This window comes from Papio anubis, chromosome 16 (genome assembly GCF_008728515.1).
Source record: "Papio anubis isolate 15944 chromosome 16, Panubis1.0, whole genome shotgun sequence".
NCBI lineage: Eukaryota > Metazoa > Chordata > Mammalia > Primates > Cercopithecidae > Papio > Papio anubis.
Window position 1 is genome coordinate 44,672,637 of NC_044991.1, and position 16,267 is coordinate 44,688,903.

General features: G+C 38.3%; 1 protein-coding gene across 1 annotated transcript in view; it reads left to right on the plus strand.

Annotated features, from left to right (window-relative positions):
• The window catches only part of ESF1 (ESF1 nucleolar pre-rRNA processing protein homolog), a 69,816-nt gene that overhangs the window by 39,542 nt on the left and 14,007 nt on the right, over positions 1-16,267 (plus strand). The window contains exons 10-11 of the mRNA XM_021921247.2: positions 10,892-11,013; positions 15,981-16,068. Of these exons, the coding sequence (XP_021776939.2) occupies positions 10,892-11,013; positions 15,981-16,068 (210 nt within the window). The remainder of the gene's footprint in view (positions 1-10,891; positions 11,014-15,980; positions 16,069-16,267) is intronic.

Below are 16,267 nucleotides of genomic sequence, written 5' to 3' on the forward strand. Positions count from 1 at the left end.
CAGCCAAATCACAAAGGGTTTTCTACACCCCTGGATGGACTTTAGCTTTCACCCTGTGTGAGACGGGAAATGGAGATGATGTAACCTGACTTCAGTTTTTAAAGTAATACTTAGGCATTTACCTGGTTACTAATTGTTTTTCCTCATATGTGAAATGTCTATTCATATATTCTTTATTGATTCTGATTCCTAGGAGTTCTTCATATATTCTGGGCTGGTCTTTTATCAGTAATGTGTTTTGCAGATGTCTCTTCCTGGTTTGTGATTTTACTTTATAGTGTCTTTTGAAGAACGGAAGTGTGGTATGGTCAAATTCATTAAACTTAACCTCTTTAAGTATCTCTGGTGTACATAATTGGAGTAATCATAATCTATAGATTAAGATAGTCTCTCATCAATAGTCCAGCATGGGCCTCTTTTTATTGATTGGTTTGTTTGTTTGTTATAATGAATAAGTGAACCCACCACCCACTACGAAAGCTAGAACCTTGCAATAACTTATATTTACCTGTTTGATCCTCTCCTGCCACTCTATACTTGAGGAAACCATTATCCAGATTTCAGTATTTATTCATTTACTTTCCATTGTATATAGGTTTTTAAAAATATTTAACTGACAAAGATTGAATATATTTAAGCTATACAGTGTGATTTAATATACATATACATTGTGTAATGATTACTACGTGATATTAACACATCCATCACCACCCATTCTGTACACTAGATCCCAGAACTTATTCATCTTGTAACTGAACATTCCTATTTTTTGACCAACATCTCCCCATTTTCCCCACCCTCAAGCAAGCCCTTGGCAACCACTGTTTTACTCTCTGCTTCTGAGTTTGACTTTTTTAGATTCCACATGAACTCTACTAGGTATTTATCTTTCTGTGTCTGGCTTCACCGAACATAATATGTTCTCTAGGATCATCTGTGTTGTCACAAATGGCAGGATTTTCTTTTTTGTAGCTGAATAATATTCCGTTGTGTATATTTACCACTATTTATTAATTCATCTGTTGATGGACATTTAGATTGTTTCCCTATCTTGGTTATTGTGAATAATGCTGCAATGAACATAGGGGTTCAGATGTCTCTTCAAGATACTGATTTCATTTCCTTTGGATATACACCCAGAAGTGGGATTGCTGGATCTTACGGTAGTTCTGTTTTTAAGTTTTTGAGGAACCTCCATGCTGTTTTCCATATTAGCTGTACCAATTTATAATCCCACCAACAGTGTACACACCCTCACCAGCACTTGTTATCTCTTGTCTTTTTTATAATACCCATCCTAGCAACTATGAAGTAATACCTCATCATGGTTTTGATTTGCATTTCTCTGATGATTAGTGATGTTGAGCACTTTTTCATATACCTGTTGGCCATTTGTATGTCTTCTTTGGAACATTGTGTATAGTTTTATATCCTTGATAAATATTCTTAAGAGATATGGGTACATAAAAAGGAATGAAATGCTGATGCATGCTACAACATAGATGAACCTTGAAAATACTATGCTAAGTGAAAGAAGACAGTCAAAAAGACCACATACTTTATCAAAAGTATCCAGAACAAGGAAATCTATAGAGACAGAAAGTAGGCTAGTGTTTGCCACAGGAGGGAGGGTCGGGGACAGGGTTTCTTTTTGAGGAGATGAAAATGTTCTAAAATTGTGGTGATATTTGCACATATCTGTGATATTAAAGTTAACTTTGTTAATGTGGGAGGAAGTGTGGGTGTGTTTGGGATACGTTTAAATCATTTTGGGACTGATTTTTTTTTTTCACTTTATATTGCTAAGATTTATTTTGTGTAGCTGTAGGTCATCCATTTCTTTTGTTGTTTGTTTGTTTTTGTTTTTTATTTTTGTTTGTTTGTTTGTTTTGAGACGAGTCTTGCTTTGTCACCCAGGCTGGAGTGCAGTGGCGTGATCTCAGCTCACTGCAAGCTCCGCCTCCCGGGTTCACACCATTCTCCTGCCTCAGCCTCCCCAGTAGCTGGGACTATAGGCACCCGCTACCATGCCTGGTTAATTTTTTGTATTTTTAGTAGAGACAGGGTTTCACCGTGTTAGCCAGGATGGTCTTGATCTCCTGACCTCGTGATCCGCCCGCCTCAGCCTCCCAAAGTGCTGGGATTACAGGTGTGAGCCACCACACCCGGCCCATCCACTTAACTTCTATACTATAGTTTATATGTTCATTCTCCTGTCACATTTCAGTTGTTCTTAGGTATTACTATGATGAATCATGCTGTTGGGAACATTTCTATGCATGTCCCCTAGTACAGGTTTAAGTTTTTCTGGGTATTTGTGTAGGAGTATAATTGCTGAGTCATAAGGTATATGAATGTTGATTTTTTTTTTTTTTTTTTTGAGACAGAGTCTCACTCTGTCGCTCAGGCTGGAGTGCAATGGCACGATCTTGGCTCACTGCAACCTCCGCCTCCTGGATTCAAGCAATTCTTTTGTCTCAGCCTCCCAAATAGCTGGGATTACGGGTGTCCGCCACCACACCCAGCTAATTTTTTGTATTTTTAGTAGAGACAGGGTTTTGCCACATTGGCCAGGCTGGTCTTGAACTCTTGACCTTAGGTAATCCACCCGCCTTGGCCTCCCAAAGTGCTGGGATTATAGGCATGAGCCACCATGCCCAACCATGAATGTTGAACTTTATGAGGGTGGTGATATTACTTGACATTTCCACCAGCAGCGTTTGATTTGCATTTCTCTTGTCACCAATGAGACTGAACATACATGTTTCCTTCTCTGTGAAATACTAGTAGATGTTTTTTGACCATTTTTCTGTTATACTGTTTGTGCTTTTCCTGTTGGCTTTTAGCAACTCTTTATTTACTTCTGATACTGATCCTTTGTCTTATATAAGACAGCAAATATCTTCTAATTTGTAATTCCTCTCTTCTCCCACTTTCTTCTGTCATCTAATGAACAAGAATACTTGATTTTAATATTGTCAGATTTATCTTTTATAGTTAATATTTTCTGTTTTATCTGAGAAACCCTTTTTTGTCCAGATGAGAAGAATGTTCCCTTTGATTTTTTACTAAAAGATGCAAGGTTTGGGACATTTAAGTCCTTGATCCATCTGGAGTCGTTTTTTTTTTGATATGAGGTAGGGACCTGATTTTATCTTGTGCCATATAGAAAACCTTTTTTATCTTTGTGGTATAATCTCTCCTTTCCTCTAGTAATCTGACATGTCACCTCTCATGTACCAGAGTTTTAGAACTGTAGGTTTGTTGCTTGGCTCTGTGTTTTACTGGTCAGTTGGTCTGCCTATCCCTAGACCAGTACCACACTTCAGAAAACTGGATGAAGAACATTGATGACCACCACAGCTAGCCCACCTCTAGGCCAGTGGGTATGGGGGTTCTATGAAGAAAACAAGCTAAAATACAACCCAACAGCAACAATTGAAAGGACTGTAGTATGCAGTATCCTTGGTAGAGAGCCAAGTTTCAATTAGAACAAGATAAAGAAAATGTTCAGAGATATAATGAGATTCTGCTGATGGTGTACTGTGAATTCCACAGAATTTAGTGGTAGAGAGTTGGCAGAGAATGGGGCAGAAGAAAGGATGTATCGTTACCTTCTAGGGATGAGAACATGGGATATTAAGGGGAACATGATGATTAGGGGCTTTTTGCAGTGACCAAAATGAATAGGGAGAAAAGGCATAAAGAGATTATTCCTAGTGGGATGATTTCTGGGGGCAGATTGTGATAGTGGGGCTGTGAATATTGAGGATTAGGGAGGGAAGAGTATTATCTTGGATGCACCAAGCCAATCCCCCTCTTAGCCTCTTTCTGGGAAGGGTCAATTTTACTGTGAGCTCACAAGACTTGTTGACTCCTGTTCAAGTCAGGAAGCCAGTGTGACTAAAAAACAAGTATTTTAATCCCTCAGGGCCCACTTTTGAATCCTGTCGGGAGAGATGTGGTCTTGCCCTACAGTGCTGTCTTGGGTACCTGGCTTTGAAGATATTTTCATTGTCTTAGGTGTTCTAGAGTTGCACTCTGATGTAGGTCATTTTTTGCTTGTTAGCTTTAATCTTGCTTAAAATTAAATACCCAGAATTCTGAAGATTATCATCTTTCATTAGTTCTGAAAACTTTTCCACCATTTTCTCTTGAAGTATTACATTTTCCCAATCTTCTCTGTTTTCTCCTTCTAGAAATCCTGTTTGATACCTGTGGTACATTCTAACTCTGAATCTGGTAACTCATATTTTCCATCCCTTTGAATCTCTACAACATGCTGGGTAATCTCTTCACTTTTGTTTTTCAGTTCATTAATTCTTTCTTTACCTCTGTCTGGTGTGCTGTTTATTTTTTTTTTCTAGTCTTATCCTTTTGTTAGTCTGTCTTTTAATTTCCTCTTTTGTTTTTTAAAAGTGCTGATTTATATCCTGTATCTGATAATTCCAATATTCATAGTCTTTATGGTTCTTATCGTTTGTTTCTGTTTGAAGTTTGATTGTGATCTCATTGTTCTTGAATCTTTACCTAAGGGAATTGCAGAAGCCTGGGTCAAAGTACTTCTTTTAAAAAATATTTGCCAGATGCCTAAGGGCACTTCCAATCCAACACCAATTGAAGCTAAGTTTTTGGATTGGATTATTTTGGGCCACACAAGTAGTGTGAATTCCAGCCACAAACCCAGGGGTTTGTGGTTATAAATTCTATGGGGAAAAATGTATTTTTACTTCCCTCTTTCTCCCCATAACCAAAGCCCAAACAGGCATGTGTTCTCTCTGATTTGTGGGGGGAGGAACATCACCCACTGAGAGCACCCTTAAGCATCTTGGCTTAATGTAGTGGTCTCTGCTGGGACCTCCCACTGTGATCAGGCTTCAAACTCTGTGTCTTGGCTTCTTGGCCAGCAATCCATTACAACCAAAGATCCCTATAAGACCATAGCAGATTAGTGTTTGTCCCCAAGGAAAACTCCTTGCGTCTAATCTAGTTTAATATTTCTGTTTGAAATATTCTGTTTGAGCTTTCTTACTGTGACTGGATTCCAAGAAATTCCTTTTGTTTCCTTACATTTAAAAGTTTTCATTTATTTTCTACCTTGTCTGTAAACATGTATAAAAATAACAATAGAACAAGTAGTTCTTCAGTCTTCTTTGCCATAAACTAATTAGCAGAATGGCTTCGCCAGACTTGGCCAGAATTTTAGTTTGTCAGTACTAGGATAGCTTGATATTGTGTACATTGTGATTACAAACTACTCGAAAGGCAAAGAAAACATACAAATAAAGTACAGGCAAATACAGGAAACAATAGCTCCCTAATGAGGCCCAAATGTTGTTTTGTATTTGAAGTTAGTTTTTAAGAATATTTGATTCTAAGAAGGGGCAGGTTGATTTACAGTAAACTGAATATGATTGTAAATGGAAGATATCATTTCAAGGGAAAGTAAAAGGCGATTTGGAAGAAGAATATGATAAGCCTAAATTCAAGACAAATGTAAAACAATTTCTACCCAGTTAAATAGCTTTTAGACAATCAGCAACAAAAAAAAGTATTAACACGTGTTCATTCATCGCATACCTTGGGCATATTTTTTATGGATACTTCATTGAATGTTTTGGAAGATACAGAATTGAGGGTTATATGAGAAGCAATCACCTATTCTAAGCAGCTTCCTGTACCCTTATCCTTATTATCCTATGACTGTGTGTGGTGTTTCCATATAACACTATTCTCATAGTGTTAAGTGCACCCAAAGAGTATTTGTTGGCTCTGGCTGATTGGCCATTTACGCTATTTACTATTGTTCCCAAGGCTAGTTGTTATTTTACTTTTTAATTTTATGCATTGTTGTTCCTAGACTGTAAGGTTGGGAACAAATTTGACTCATTTTTTTATTTTTATTTGCTCTTTTATTCAGCAGACATTTATAAGGTGTGTGCTGTATGTCACACCTTTCACTGGCCACTAGAGTTACCGTCAAGAGAAGAACAGGCTATGACCTTTGCCCTCATGGAGCTTGCAACCTATTAATAATAATTTTTAAAATTCCACAAATAAATATATAATTGCAACTGTGACAAGTGCTAGAGAATAGAAGACCATGGTACTGTAAGAGTTTAGGAGAGCCTGGGCATGGTGGCTTGTGCCTGTAATCCCAACACTTTCAGAGGCTGAGGCAGGAGGATAATTTGAGCCCAGGAGTTCAAGACTAGCCTGGGCAACATAGTGAGACTTACATCTCTACGAAAAGTAAAATAAATTAGCTGGGTATGGTGATGTACACTTGTGGTCCTGCTACTCAGGAGGCTGAGGTGGGAGGATTGCCTGTGCCTGGGAGGTCAAGGCTGCAGTGAGCTGTGATTGCACTACGGCACTCCAGCCTGGGCAACAGAGCAAGACCCTGTCTCAAAAAAAAAAAAAAGGTTTAGGAGAGAGGGATTTACAGAAGTTCATACAAGAAATTGTGAGATCCTGAACCAAGTTCAAAACACTTCAGATCTTCACATTTCTTATTTGAAAGATTGATCACTTGGTTTATCCAATATGCTTTAAGGATATCCTATGCACATAGTCACCCTACTTTACCAGGGAGGAAAAAATGGCCCTGGCAAAGATCCCATTAACTTTTCTGGACCAAATATCCTGTGACCCCTGTTATGAGAGTGAATGTGTCGTTCCTTCTCCCCAAACCATTGTAGTGGAGAGTTTGAAGGAGTGCCTTTGATGACACATTCCTCAGGGCATGGCCAGTGGTTTATCTCTAAGAAGCCTTATAATCGGCCAAGCGTGGTGGCTCATGCTTGTAATCCCAGCACTTTGGGAGGCCGAGGTGGGTGGATCACCTGAGGTCAGGAGTTCAAGACCAGCCTGGCCAACATGGTGAACACCATCTCTTCTAAAAATACAAAAAGAAATTAGCCAGGTGTGGTGGCGTGCACCTATAATCCCAGCTACTAGGGAGGCTGAGACAGAAAAATCACTTGAACCTGGGAGGTGGAGGTTACAGTGAGCCAAGGTTGTGCCATTGCACTCCAGCCTGGGTGACAGAGCAAGACTATGTCTCAAAAAAAAAGCCTTATAATCAAAGTGGATTCCAAATTTGGAGTTTTGGTGGCAGTGGTGATGGCTGGTTAGATTTCAAAAGCTACTTTTGGAATTGAGTGTTACACAGTCAGATTTAAATAAAGAGCGCTAGTTTCAGCCTGTGTCAGAAATGTTTAAATGTACATTTTGTTTTTATGACCAAAACCAATTATAGTACCTAGTGGAGTTATTTTAAGTTACTCATCTCCTGCCCTTTGAAGACTTTTCAGATATTTTAAATGAATAAGGTAGGAGGAATTTATACTGTTATTTTTGTGGGTTTTGCAAGGATATTTAATATTTTTATATGTATGCAAACTGCCAGAATAATTCTCAGTGGATTGTGCTTAAATTGTTATTGTCATAATTGAGTCATCTATGTTTGTGGTTGACTTTGAGAGAGATTTTTGCCCCTTACTTGTAGAATTATTGATGTTATTTTTAACTAATTCAAAAGTCCTTGGATATGCACTTAAAATTTTTTGACAAATTTGTGCAAAACTAAAAACAGTTATAATGAAGTTGTTTTTCAGTCACATAGTGGCTGCTCTCAGAGGCTAAAACTATCTCTGAAGAATGTTCTTGTACTTATGCCAAGAGGCTTCTGGGATGGGCATATTTTTAAGAACTTAGAACATAAACAACTGTGATCTGTGGTAAGAGATTTAAATGACCTCATGATGACAACAAGAACAAAGCATTTTTTAAGTTATCATGGTGGTGTGTGCATTTATTTCCATGTGTTTCTTATGCTACTATTTGGGTGTATTAAGTGAGAGCCAGGCAAAAAAATTACAGACTGTATTGAAATGAAGATACTGTTTCTTTATTGTTATAAACAAAGTACCAGAAAAACATTATTTCCTAAGAGTAAACATTTCATGAATTATTTTAGAGCTATAGGTCCTTTTCTTTTTTTGTTTTTAACCACATGAACCACTTGGGGATGAAGGCCATTATTTCGATCCTAAAGTTTTGATTCATTTTCTGTTGGAGAGAATATATTCCAAACATGAAAGATCAAACAGTTGGCTTGAAATAAGAGTCCCTCCTTTAAGACAGATCAATTAAGTGTTTATTAAGTATTTACTATGTGTCTGGCACTATGCTAAATATTATGGAATACTAAAGAAGGTGACTTTAAGCTGCTTTTGGTCTAGTTAGAGGAAAGGACTGCTCAGATGAAACTTATAAATTAAGAAGACATTATGTAATCAAGCACCAAATAAGATACCATCACTTATGTGGTTCAAATATTGACATAGCCCTTTTTTTTAGAAATGATTTTTAATCATTGTCTAGAACAGTGATTCTTAACTACAGGTAATTTTGCCCCCCAAGAGGATATTTGGCAATGTCTGGAGACATTTTTGATTGTTAACACCTGGGGCTACTAGCATCTAGTGGATAACCAGAGATACTGCTAAATAACTTCCAATGTACAGGATAGCCCGTCACAACAAAGAATTATCTGGTCCAAAATAACAATAATGCTGAAATTGAGAAAATTTCTGATGTAGAACCTACAAATGTCAATGCTGGTAATCTTCAAAGTTATGGTAATGGACTTTCATCTTCCCCCAGGCTAGACCTGTTCAGCTCCTATAAATGTTCTTTACCTTAAGCCCTTGGATCATTACACAGAGATGATCTTTGGATGTCATAAACCTCCCGAACTTTGCATGCAAGTTTTTCCAGTACAGTGCTAGAGAGAGAGTCCATAACTTTTATCAAAATCTCATGCTATCCATGCCTCCAAAAAAGGTTGAGACACATCAACCCAGTCCTCTAGTCACCTGAGAGACAACAACACAGAACCCTCCTTAGCATCATGGTGATTTAGAAGAAGAGCTTGGATCAAAATCAGAAAATAACGTTTTTGGTGAAAAAATTTCTGTATTTAGTATTTTGAAGTAATAAAATCTTAATGCATGAGGAAATTATAGTAGGATACTTTCAAAGATTATTGAACATCATATGTAATGATATATTACTGTACATTTAAAATTTGAGACTGAACTGATTGTGTGCTCACCTACAGGTAGAATACATAAATTATTTTGTTATTCGAAATCAACTTGTTTTATCAGAATTTGCTGCTTTCTCTCAAATGAAGATCCCAGTTTACTTTTCTTAGATGCTGTTTATCTGTTGAATCAGAGATCTAAACATGGTTTTATATTACACATTTCTCCTGAAAACTATTTACTAAAGTGAATTATGTTTTTCTCATAAGAAACATTTTTAAATTGAGAATTACGTTCTGATTTTGCATCCTGTAAGTTAGAGATCCTAACAGCAGTATGTCATAAAAACAAATCTATGTTACCTTGGGTGTGTAGGTTAACATTAATACTTTTCTAAGCTATAGAAATTTGGAGATTAAGTGTTGGGTTAAAAACCAAGGAAGGTCTTAGAGATCTATTTCAGCTGTTTGAAACTCTTTGAAGCTCAAGGCCCAAAAGCACTACTTTTAGTTGTTTTATATATTTTTACTTCTACCAAATGTTTTGAGGGGGAAAAATCAGTGCACGTGGGAGGAAAGGGTTGCATACTTCTGATCCAAACCATTCATTTTGCAGATAAGGAACCAGAGGCCCAGAGTTTTAGATTTTATTATTGGGCTATATATTTCTTCATTCTGTAAGTCAAACTAGCATTTTAGGTGTATCTGATAATAGTTGAGAGGATGACCAGGAATTCAAAATTTAGCTGTGCAGCTTCCTACCTCCATGTTCTTAGACAAATTACTACATGTTCTCAGTCTCTATATACTCATCAGCAAAAGAGAATTATATTTAGTATAGTTTCTCCTTTCTTAGAATTTAGAATGTGTCTGAGAAGATGATCCGGATTGATCACGTCTCATTTTTTTTAATGAATTTTGTGTCATCTAAATATTCGAAGATCCACCCAAGTATATCCTCTAAACACTACTACAAAATAAAAAACATCTTTATTATCAAAGGGGACAGCACAGTATTTACATTTCCTTTACTTTGGCAATAATGAGGGTCTTTGTAAACTGATAGATCAGCCTTAGGGCTTTTTCTCCCACCTTCTTACCCCCTCTCATTATTGCATAAGATACCTAGAAACGTGAATCAGGAACAGCAGATCATAGGAAGAAGGACTTTTTGAGATGAAATATAAGAGCAAGTAGCAGCATTGAAAGAACTAAACCATATGAAATAGAATGTGAACTTGGTGATCCTTTTGATCTTTTCTATGTGGCCTCACAAGAGTGCTTGAGAAAAGATTGAGAATCCTTTGCTCATGGGATAGTTCAACAGGGATTCCTTACTAAACAATTTTTGTTCAAAACCAGTAGTTTGCAGAGAACACAGGCTTTCACTTGGATGACAGAAGCACGTGGGGTAATTAAAGACAAGAGAAGCCACTTGTCTTTTGCTACAAAAATTAATTAGTATCCTGAGAAGAATTAGTTCAGAAGTTTTCTTAGCATCTCAAAACAAAAAAGTTTAGAGAAATGAAGCCTGAGCCTAAATACAGTGTTTTTCTTTAGTGGCTTGACCATGTATCAAGTTGCTAGGTTTGTTTGGTGGTTTGTTTTGATTTTGTTTGGTTAGGTTTATTGTTGTTTGTTATTAGGAAATAACTTTTGTACAAGTTGGTCCTATGTCACTGTATGATATTGGGGTATTACAGATATTTACCATTGCATGTTATCTTTGTTACTCTACTAAATATGCGTAAATTATATTTTTCTTTGTAAATTATATGTTTAAGTGATTGCCAGACAATAAGACATTTTAAGCTAAACTATTTGGATTTTTTCCCTCAGGTCTTAAAGAAAGTGCAGAAGAGATGGTCAAGAACAAATTGGAAGGAAAAGATAAACTGACCCCTTGGGAACAATTTTTAGAGAAAAAGAAAGAGAAAAAAAGGCTGAAAAGGAAACAGAAGGTATCAGCGATAATTATGACCAAATGTTTGTTGAATACCAACCATGTATGAGATGGTACCAGGTGCTTGGGATCCATTATCTCAAAATGTAACCACTCACTGAAGTAGGCCTTGTCATCATCCCAATTTTAAGAAAGAGGAAAGTGAGAATGCAGTAAGTTAAGTATTTTCAGCATGGCCACCTAATGGCATGCAAAGCCTGGTCACAGTCCAGAGCCACTTCAACTGCTGCATTCTGACATTTTACATTTACATGCCACCTACATAAAACATATAGTTCAGTTAATATCTAGATACAAGCAGTATGATTCTGTTCGGTGTTTCTGAGCAAAAGAGGTACATACAGACTTTTTTTCCTTGAGGATATGTGCACATAGAGGTTTTTAACATGAGTGAAATTATGCCATACTTTCCATCTCTCAACCTGCATTTTCGCCTTGCAATATTATCTTATGGCTCATCCATCACCTTATTGTCATTAAATTCCTTTATCAAGAGTATTTCCTGGGCGGGTGCGGTGGCTCATGCTTGTAATCCCTACACTTTGGGAAGCCAAGTCAGGTGGATCACCTAAGGTCAGGAGTTCGAGACCAGCATGGCCAATATGGCAAAACCCCGTCTCTACTAAAAATACAAAAATTAGCTGGGCGTGGTATCACGCATCTGTAATCCCAGCTACTTGGGAGGCTGAAGCAGGCGAATCACTTGAACCCCAGGAGGTGGAGGTTACAGTGAGCCAAGATTGCGCCACTGCTCCCCAACCAGGGCGACAGGGCAAGACTCTGTCTCAAAAAAAAAAAAAAAAAGAGTATTTCCTCTGTGTTAACATGGTGTCTGTGGACAATATGATTTGACTCACGTTGTTCAGGGAATAACATCTTTTCCAGAGTTTTCCAGAGTTCTCAGTAATAGCACAGATCACTTAGGTTTTTGCCACTAAAAATGCTCTTGTCACTGAAATGCAGCATTCTGGCGGTGGTGTGCCTTAGAGCATTATCACTGATAATGACAAAATTTTGCAACTTGGGGCATCTTAAAATTATTAATTCTAGTCCAACCCTGTTTTACAATTTAAAAAAAAATTAGCTGATTAATCTGAGGTTACACAGCATACCAGTGGCCAAGCTGAGACCAGAATCCACAATTACTCAGACCAGTGTTCTTTCTTCTGTTCTCTACTAGACTGTTTCTATACTGTGTCTTCTTATAATGTTTTTGGTACAGCTTTGACTTTTAGTGCTGTAAAAGTAGAGAGATGCAAAGCTGAGTGATGCAGTGGAGTAATTTTTATACTTCTATTGTAGTCAGTGTTTGTGGAAATGGATAGTAAAATGGAGAAATTGGGTGTTTTGGGAAAAATTCTGTCAGACTGTGTTTTTATTCTGCTCTCACATTACAGCTGTCAACACAGAAGAAGACTTCTGTGACCAAATGGGTAGGGAGATTTCTCCACACACTAATCAATGGACACCAAGTGGGTGTCCTCCAATTCCAACACTACCTGGAGGTAGTTTCAGATCCCATAGGTTGGAGGCTCAGTCCCCAAGACTGTGTCCACCCTTTCAGCCACCAGTCCGACGTCTGAACATCCAGAATTTCTGACTGACTGGCTTTAAGTTGGGGTTCCCATGACCCCCTCTTTAGGTTCAGTTAATTTGCTGGAGTGGCCACAGACCTCAGGGAAACACACACATTTGCTGGTTTATCATAAAGGATATTACAAAGGATACAGAGGAAATAGGGTAAGGTATGGGGAAGGGGTGTGGAGCTTCCATGCCTCTGTGGGCACTCCACCCTCCAGGAACCTCCATGTGTCTGGCTACCCAGAAGCTCTGTGAACTCGTTTCTCTTGGTTTTTTATGGAAGCTTCGTGATGCCAGCATTCCTTTTCCACAGAGTACAGGGCAGGACTCTGTCTGGGGAAGGTCTTAAGATACACAGTCAGAAAGGGGAGGGAAGAGTACAGTCCTGCCTTTAAGACTGAACACAAAGGACTATAGCAAGGGCTAAGGAACTTACGAGCCAGAACCCATGTATGAAAACAATATACATGTAACACCACATGGGGTAAGAGCCCTGCTCCCATTGATGTGCTGACGAACTCTCTTCTTCCCTAGAACTCCTTTTCAAACTCAGTAGGCTGCAAAATATCTTTTAAATGAAATAACTCCACAAATGTTAAGCTATCTGTTTACTGGAAATGTCTCAAGTGGGCCCTTATGGGGTCAATAAAGTAGTCACTCTGAGAATTGTAGCAGCTATTCTGTTTGATTTTCATTTGCAGGGAGCTTCGAGCTTATGCTTTTACTTTTTCCGTTCATTTGGGCTGAGTCTGGACTCGTTTGTCAGCAGCATTCAAAATATATTGTTGAATGTCCAGGGTGTTCTATACCCTACAATACTCAGTACTGGACTTGACTCCAACAGATCCTTTCCGACTCCACGGGTTCTTTGTATATAGAAGAGTTTCAAGAATTTTCTTCAAGTTAAAAATATTTTTGCCCCTTTGTTCCTCAGTGGTTTCAATTTTGATACTGAAAAATTATGACTGAAGAAATGAATACATGTTTTATGCCATGTTATCTAGTATTTTGATCTAGCGGTTGTTTAGATCTATAAAGCAGTTAAAGAAATGTGTGAGTAGATACATAGCAAATATTCTTCATTGAAAGTATGGTACTGCTGAATCCATATAATAGTTTGGTAAAAAAAAAAAAAAAATTCTTAGAAGCACTTGTTCTGGCTGGGCACGGTGGCTCATGCCTGTAAACCCGGCAGTTTGGGAGGCCAAGGTGGGCTGATCACGAGGTCAGGAGATCGAGACCATCCTGGCTAACACAGTGAAACCCTGTCTCTACTAAAAATACAAAAAAATTAGCTGGGCATGGTGGCGGGCGCCTGTGGTCCCAGCTACTCAGGAGGCTGAGGCAGGAGAATGGTGTGAACCCAGGAAGTGGAGCTTGCAGTGAGCCGAGATTGTGCCACTGCACTCCAGCCTGGGCAACAGAGCAAGACTCCATCTCAAAAAAAAAAAAAAAAAGAAGCACTTGTTCTTGGCTGGGCGTGGTGGCTCACGCCTATAATCCCTGCACTTTGGGAGACTGAGGCAGGTGGATCACCTAAGGTCAGGAGTTCAAGACCAGCCTGCCCAACATGGTGAAACCCGTCTCTACTAAAAATACAAAAAATTAGCCGGGTGTGGTGGCAGACGCCTGTAATCCCAGCTACATGGGAGGCTGAGGCAGGAGAATCACTTGAACCTGGGAGTCAGAGGTTGCAGTGATCTGAGATCACACCACTACACTCCAGCCTGGGCGACATGAGTGAAACTGTCTCAAAAAAAAAAAAACAGAAGCACTTGTTCTTAAAAGGACATTAATGTCAAAATAAATACTCTTTAGGGCTTGAGTGGTTCTTTTTGCATGCAGGATGTTTAGCAATAATGGCATTCTAAATATTTTTGTTTAAATGGCTAGAGATGTTTTAGATTCCTAGAGATAAATTCAGTCTGGTTAGCCTGATCTTAGTTCACATATGTTCTATTTATTTTATAGATTTGATTGCTGTATTTAAATTTGCTAATTTAGTAAAGAGTCTATTCAAATTAGATTAGGAAAAATTTAACCAGCAAACTTACTTAAAAATAGCCTGACAGTTTTTAGGGGTAGCTTATAGATAAAACAAGATAATTGTTAAAGTTGGGAGATGAGAACAGAGGGTTCATTACATTGTCCTAAACAACTTTTATGTCTGTTTTAAATTTTCATAATAAAAATTATTTTCTTTAATTAACCAACAAGTAAATTGTTGTAACTAGTAATTTAAGAGATAATTCACAATGCACTATTTCGAGTTATTCAGTCACTGTCATTTTTCAGTTTTATGAGAGAAAAGGCCACCTCTCATCACTGATCACCCATCTAATAGTATTCTTCTTCAGATCTTCCCCTTCAAATGTCTGCATCACTTTGTCTCTCCTAACCCTTCCTATCTTGAATTATTTTTATTTATGTATTTGTCTATTTATGTGTTTATGTGTCTGATTTCCTTTAATAGATGGTAAAATTTTTGAGGGCAGAAACCATGTATCTGATAACTTCCATTTCTCCCAAAAGGCTTACATGGTTTCCTGCATTTATTAAGTATTCTATATTTGTTTGTTTGTTTGTTTGTTTGTTTTGAGACGGAGTCTCGCCCTGTTGCGAGGCTGGAGCGTGGTTGCACCATCTTGGCTCACTGCAACCTCTGCCTCCTGGGTTCAAGCGATTCTCCTGCCTCGCCTGCCAAGTAGCTGGGATTAGAGGTGCCCGCCACCATGCCTGGCTAACTTTTGTATTTTTAGTAGAGACAGGGTTTCGCCTTGTTGTCCAGGCTGGTCTCGAACTCCTGACCTCAAGTGAGCTGCTCACCTCAGCTTCTCAAAGTGCTGGGATTACAGACGTGAGCCACTGCGTCCAGCCTCTGTAATTATTTGTTGAACAAACAGAATAATTTAGGTGGGAGTTGCTTATAAACTGGTCCATTTAAAAACTGGTTTACTTTTTTATTATTATTATTATTATTATTTGAGACGGAGTCTCGCTCTGTTGCTTAGGCTAGAGTGCAGTGGCACGATCTTGGCTCACCACAACCTCCGCCTCCTGGGTTCAAGTGATTCTCCTGCCTCAGCCTCCTGAGTAGCTGGGACTACAAGTGTGCACCACCATGCCTGGCTAATTTTTTTGTAGTTTTAGTAGAGATGGGGTTTCACTGTGTTGGCCAGGCTGGTCTCGAACTCCTTACCTCGTGATCCACCCGCTTTGGCCTCCCGAAGTGCTGAGATTACAGGCCTGAGCCACCACGCTTGGCCACTGGTTTACTTTTAGATTGAACTACTTGGTTTAAAAAAAATGCATAGTTTTTCTTGGTATACATTTATTATAATTCTTATAATAATGAAATTTTGTATTTTTATATTCAACTTTAAGGCTCTTGCTGAAGAGGCCAGTGAGGAGGAACTTCCCTCTGATGTTGATTTGAATGACCCATACTTTGCTGAAGAAGTTAAAAAAATAGGTAAGCCAGCTCATATCTGTAGTTTTCAATTAGAATCTAAACAAAAAGATGAGGTGCATGGAAGCAATATAAACTAATCATTCTTTTAAAATTGCTGGTATTTATGCAATTTAGTGACTTACAAGCAAGTCTGTCCTGTGGCATACAATCATTGATCTGATTGGGAAGGGCCAGCTCGTCCCTTCTACATACAAGGGGT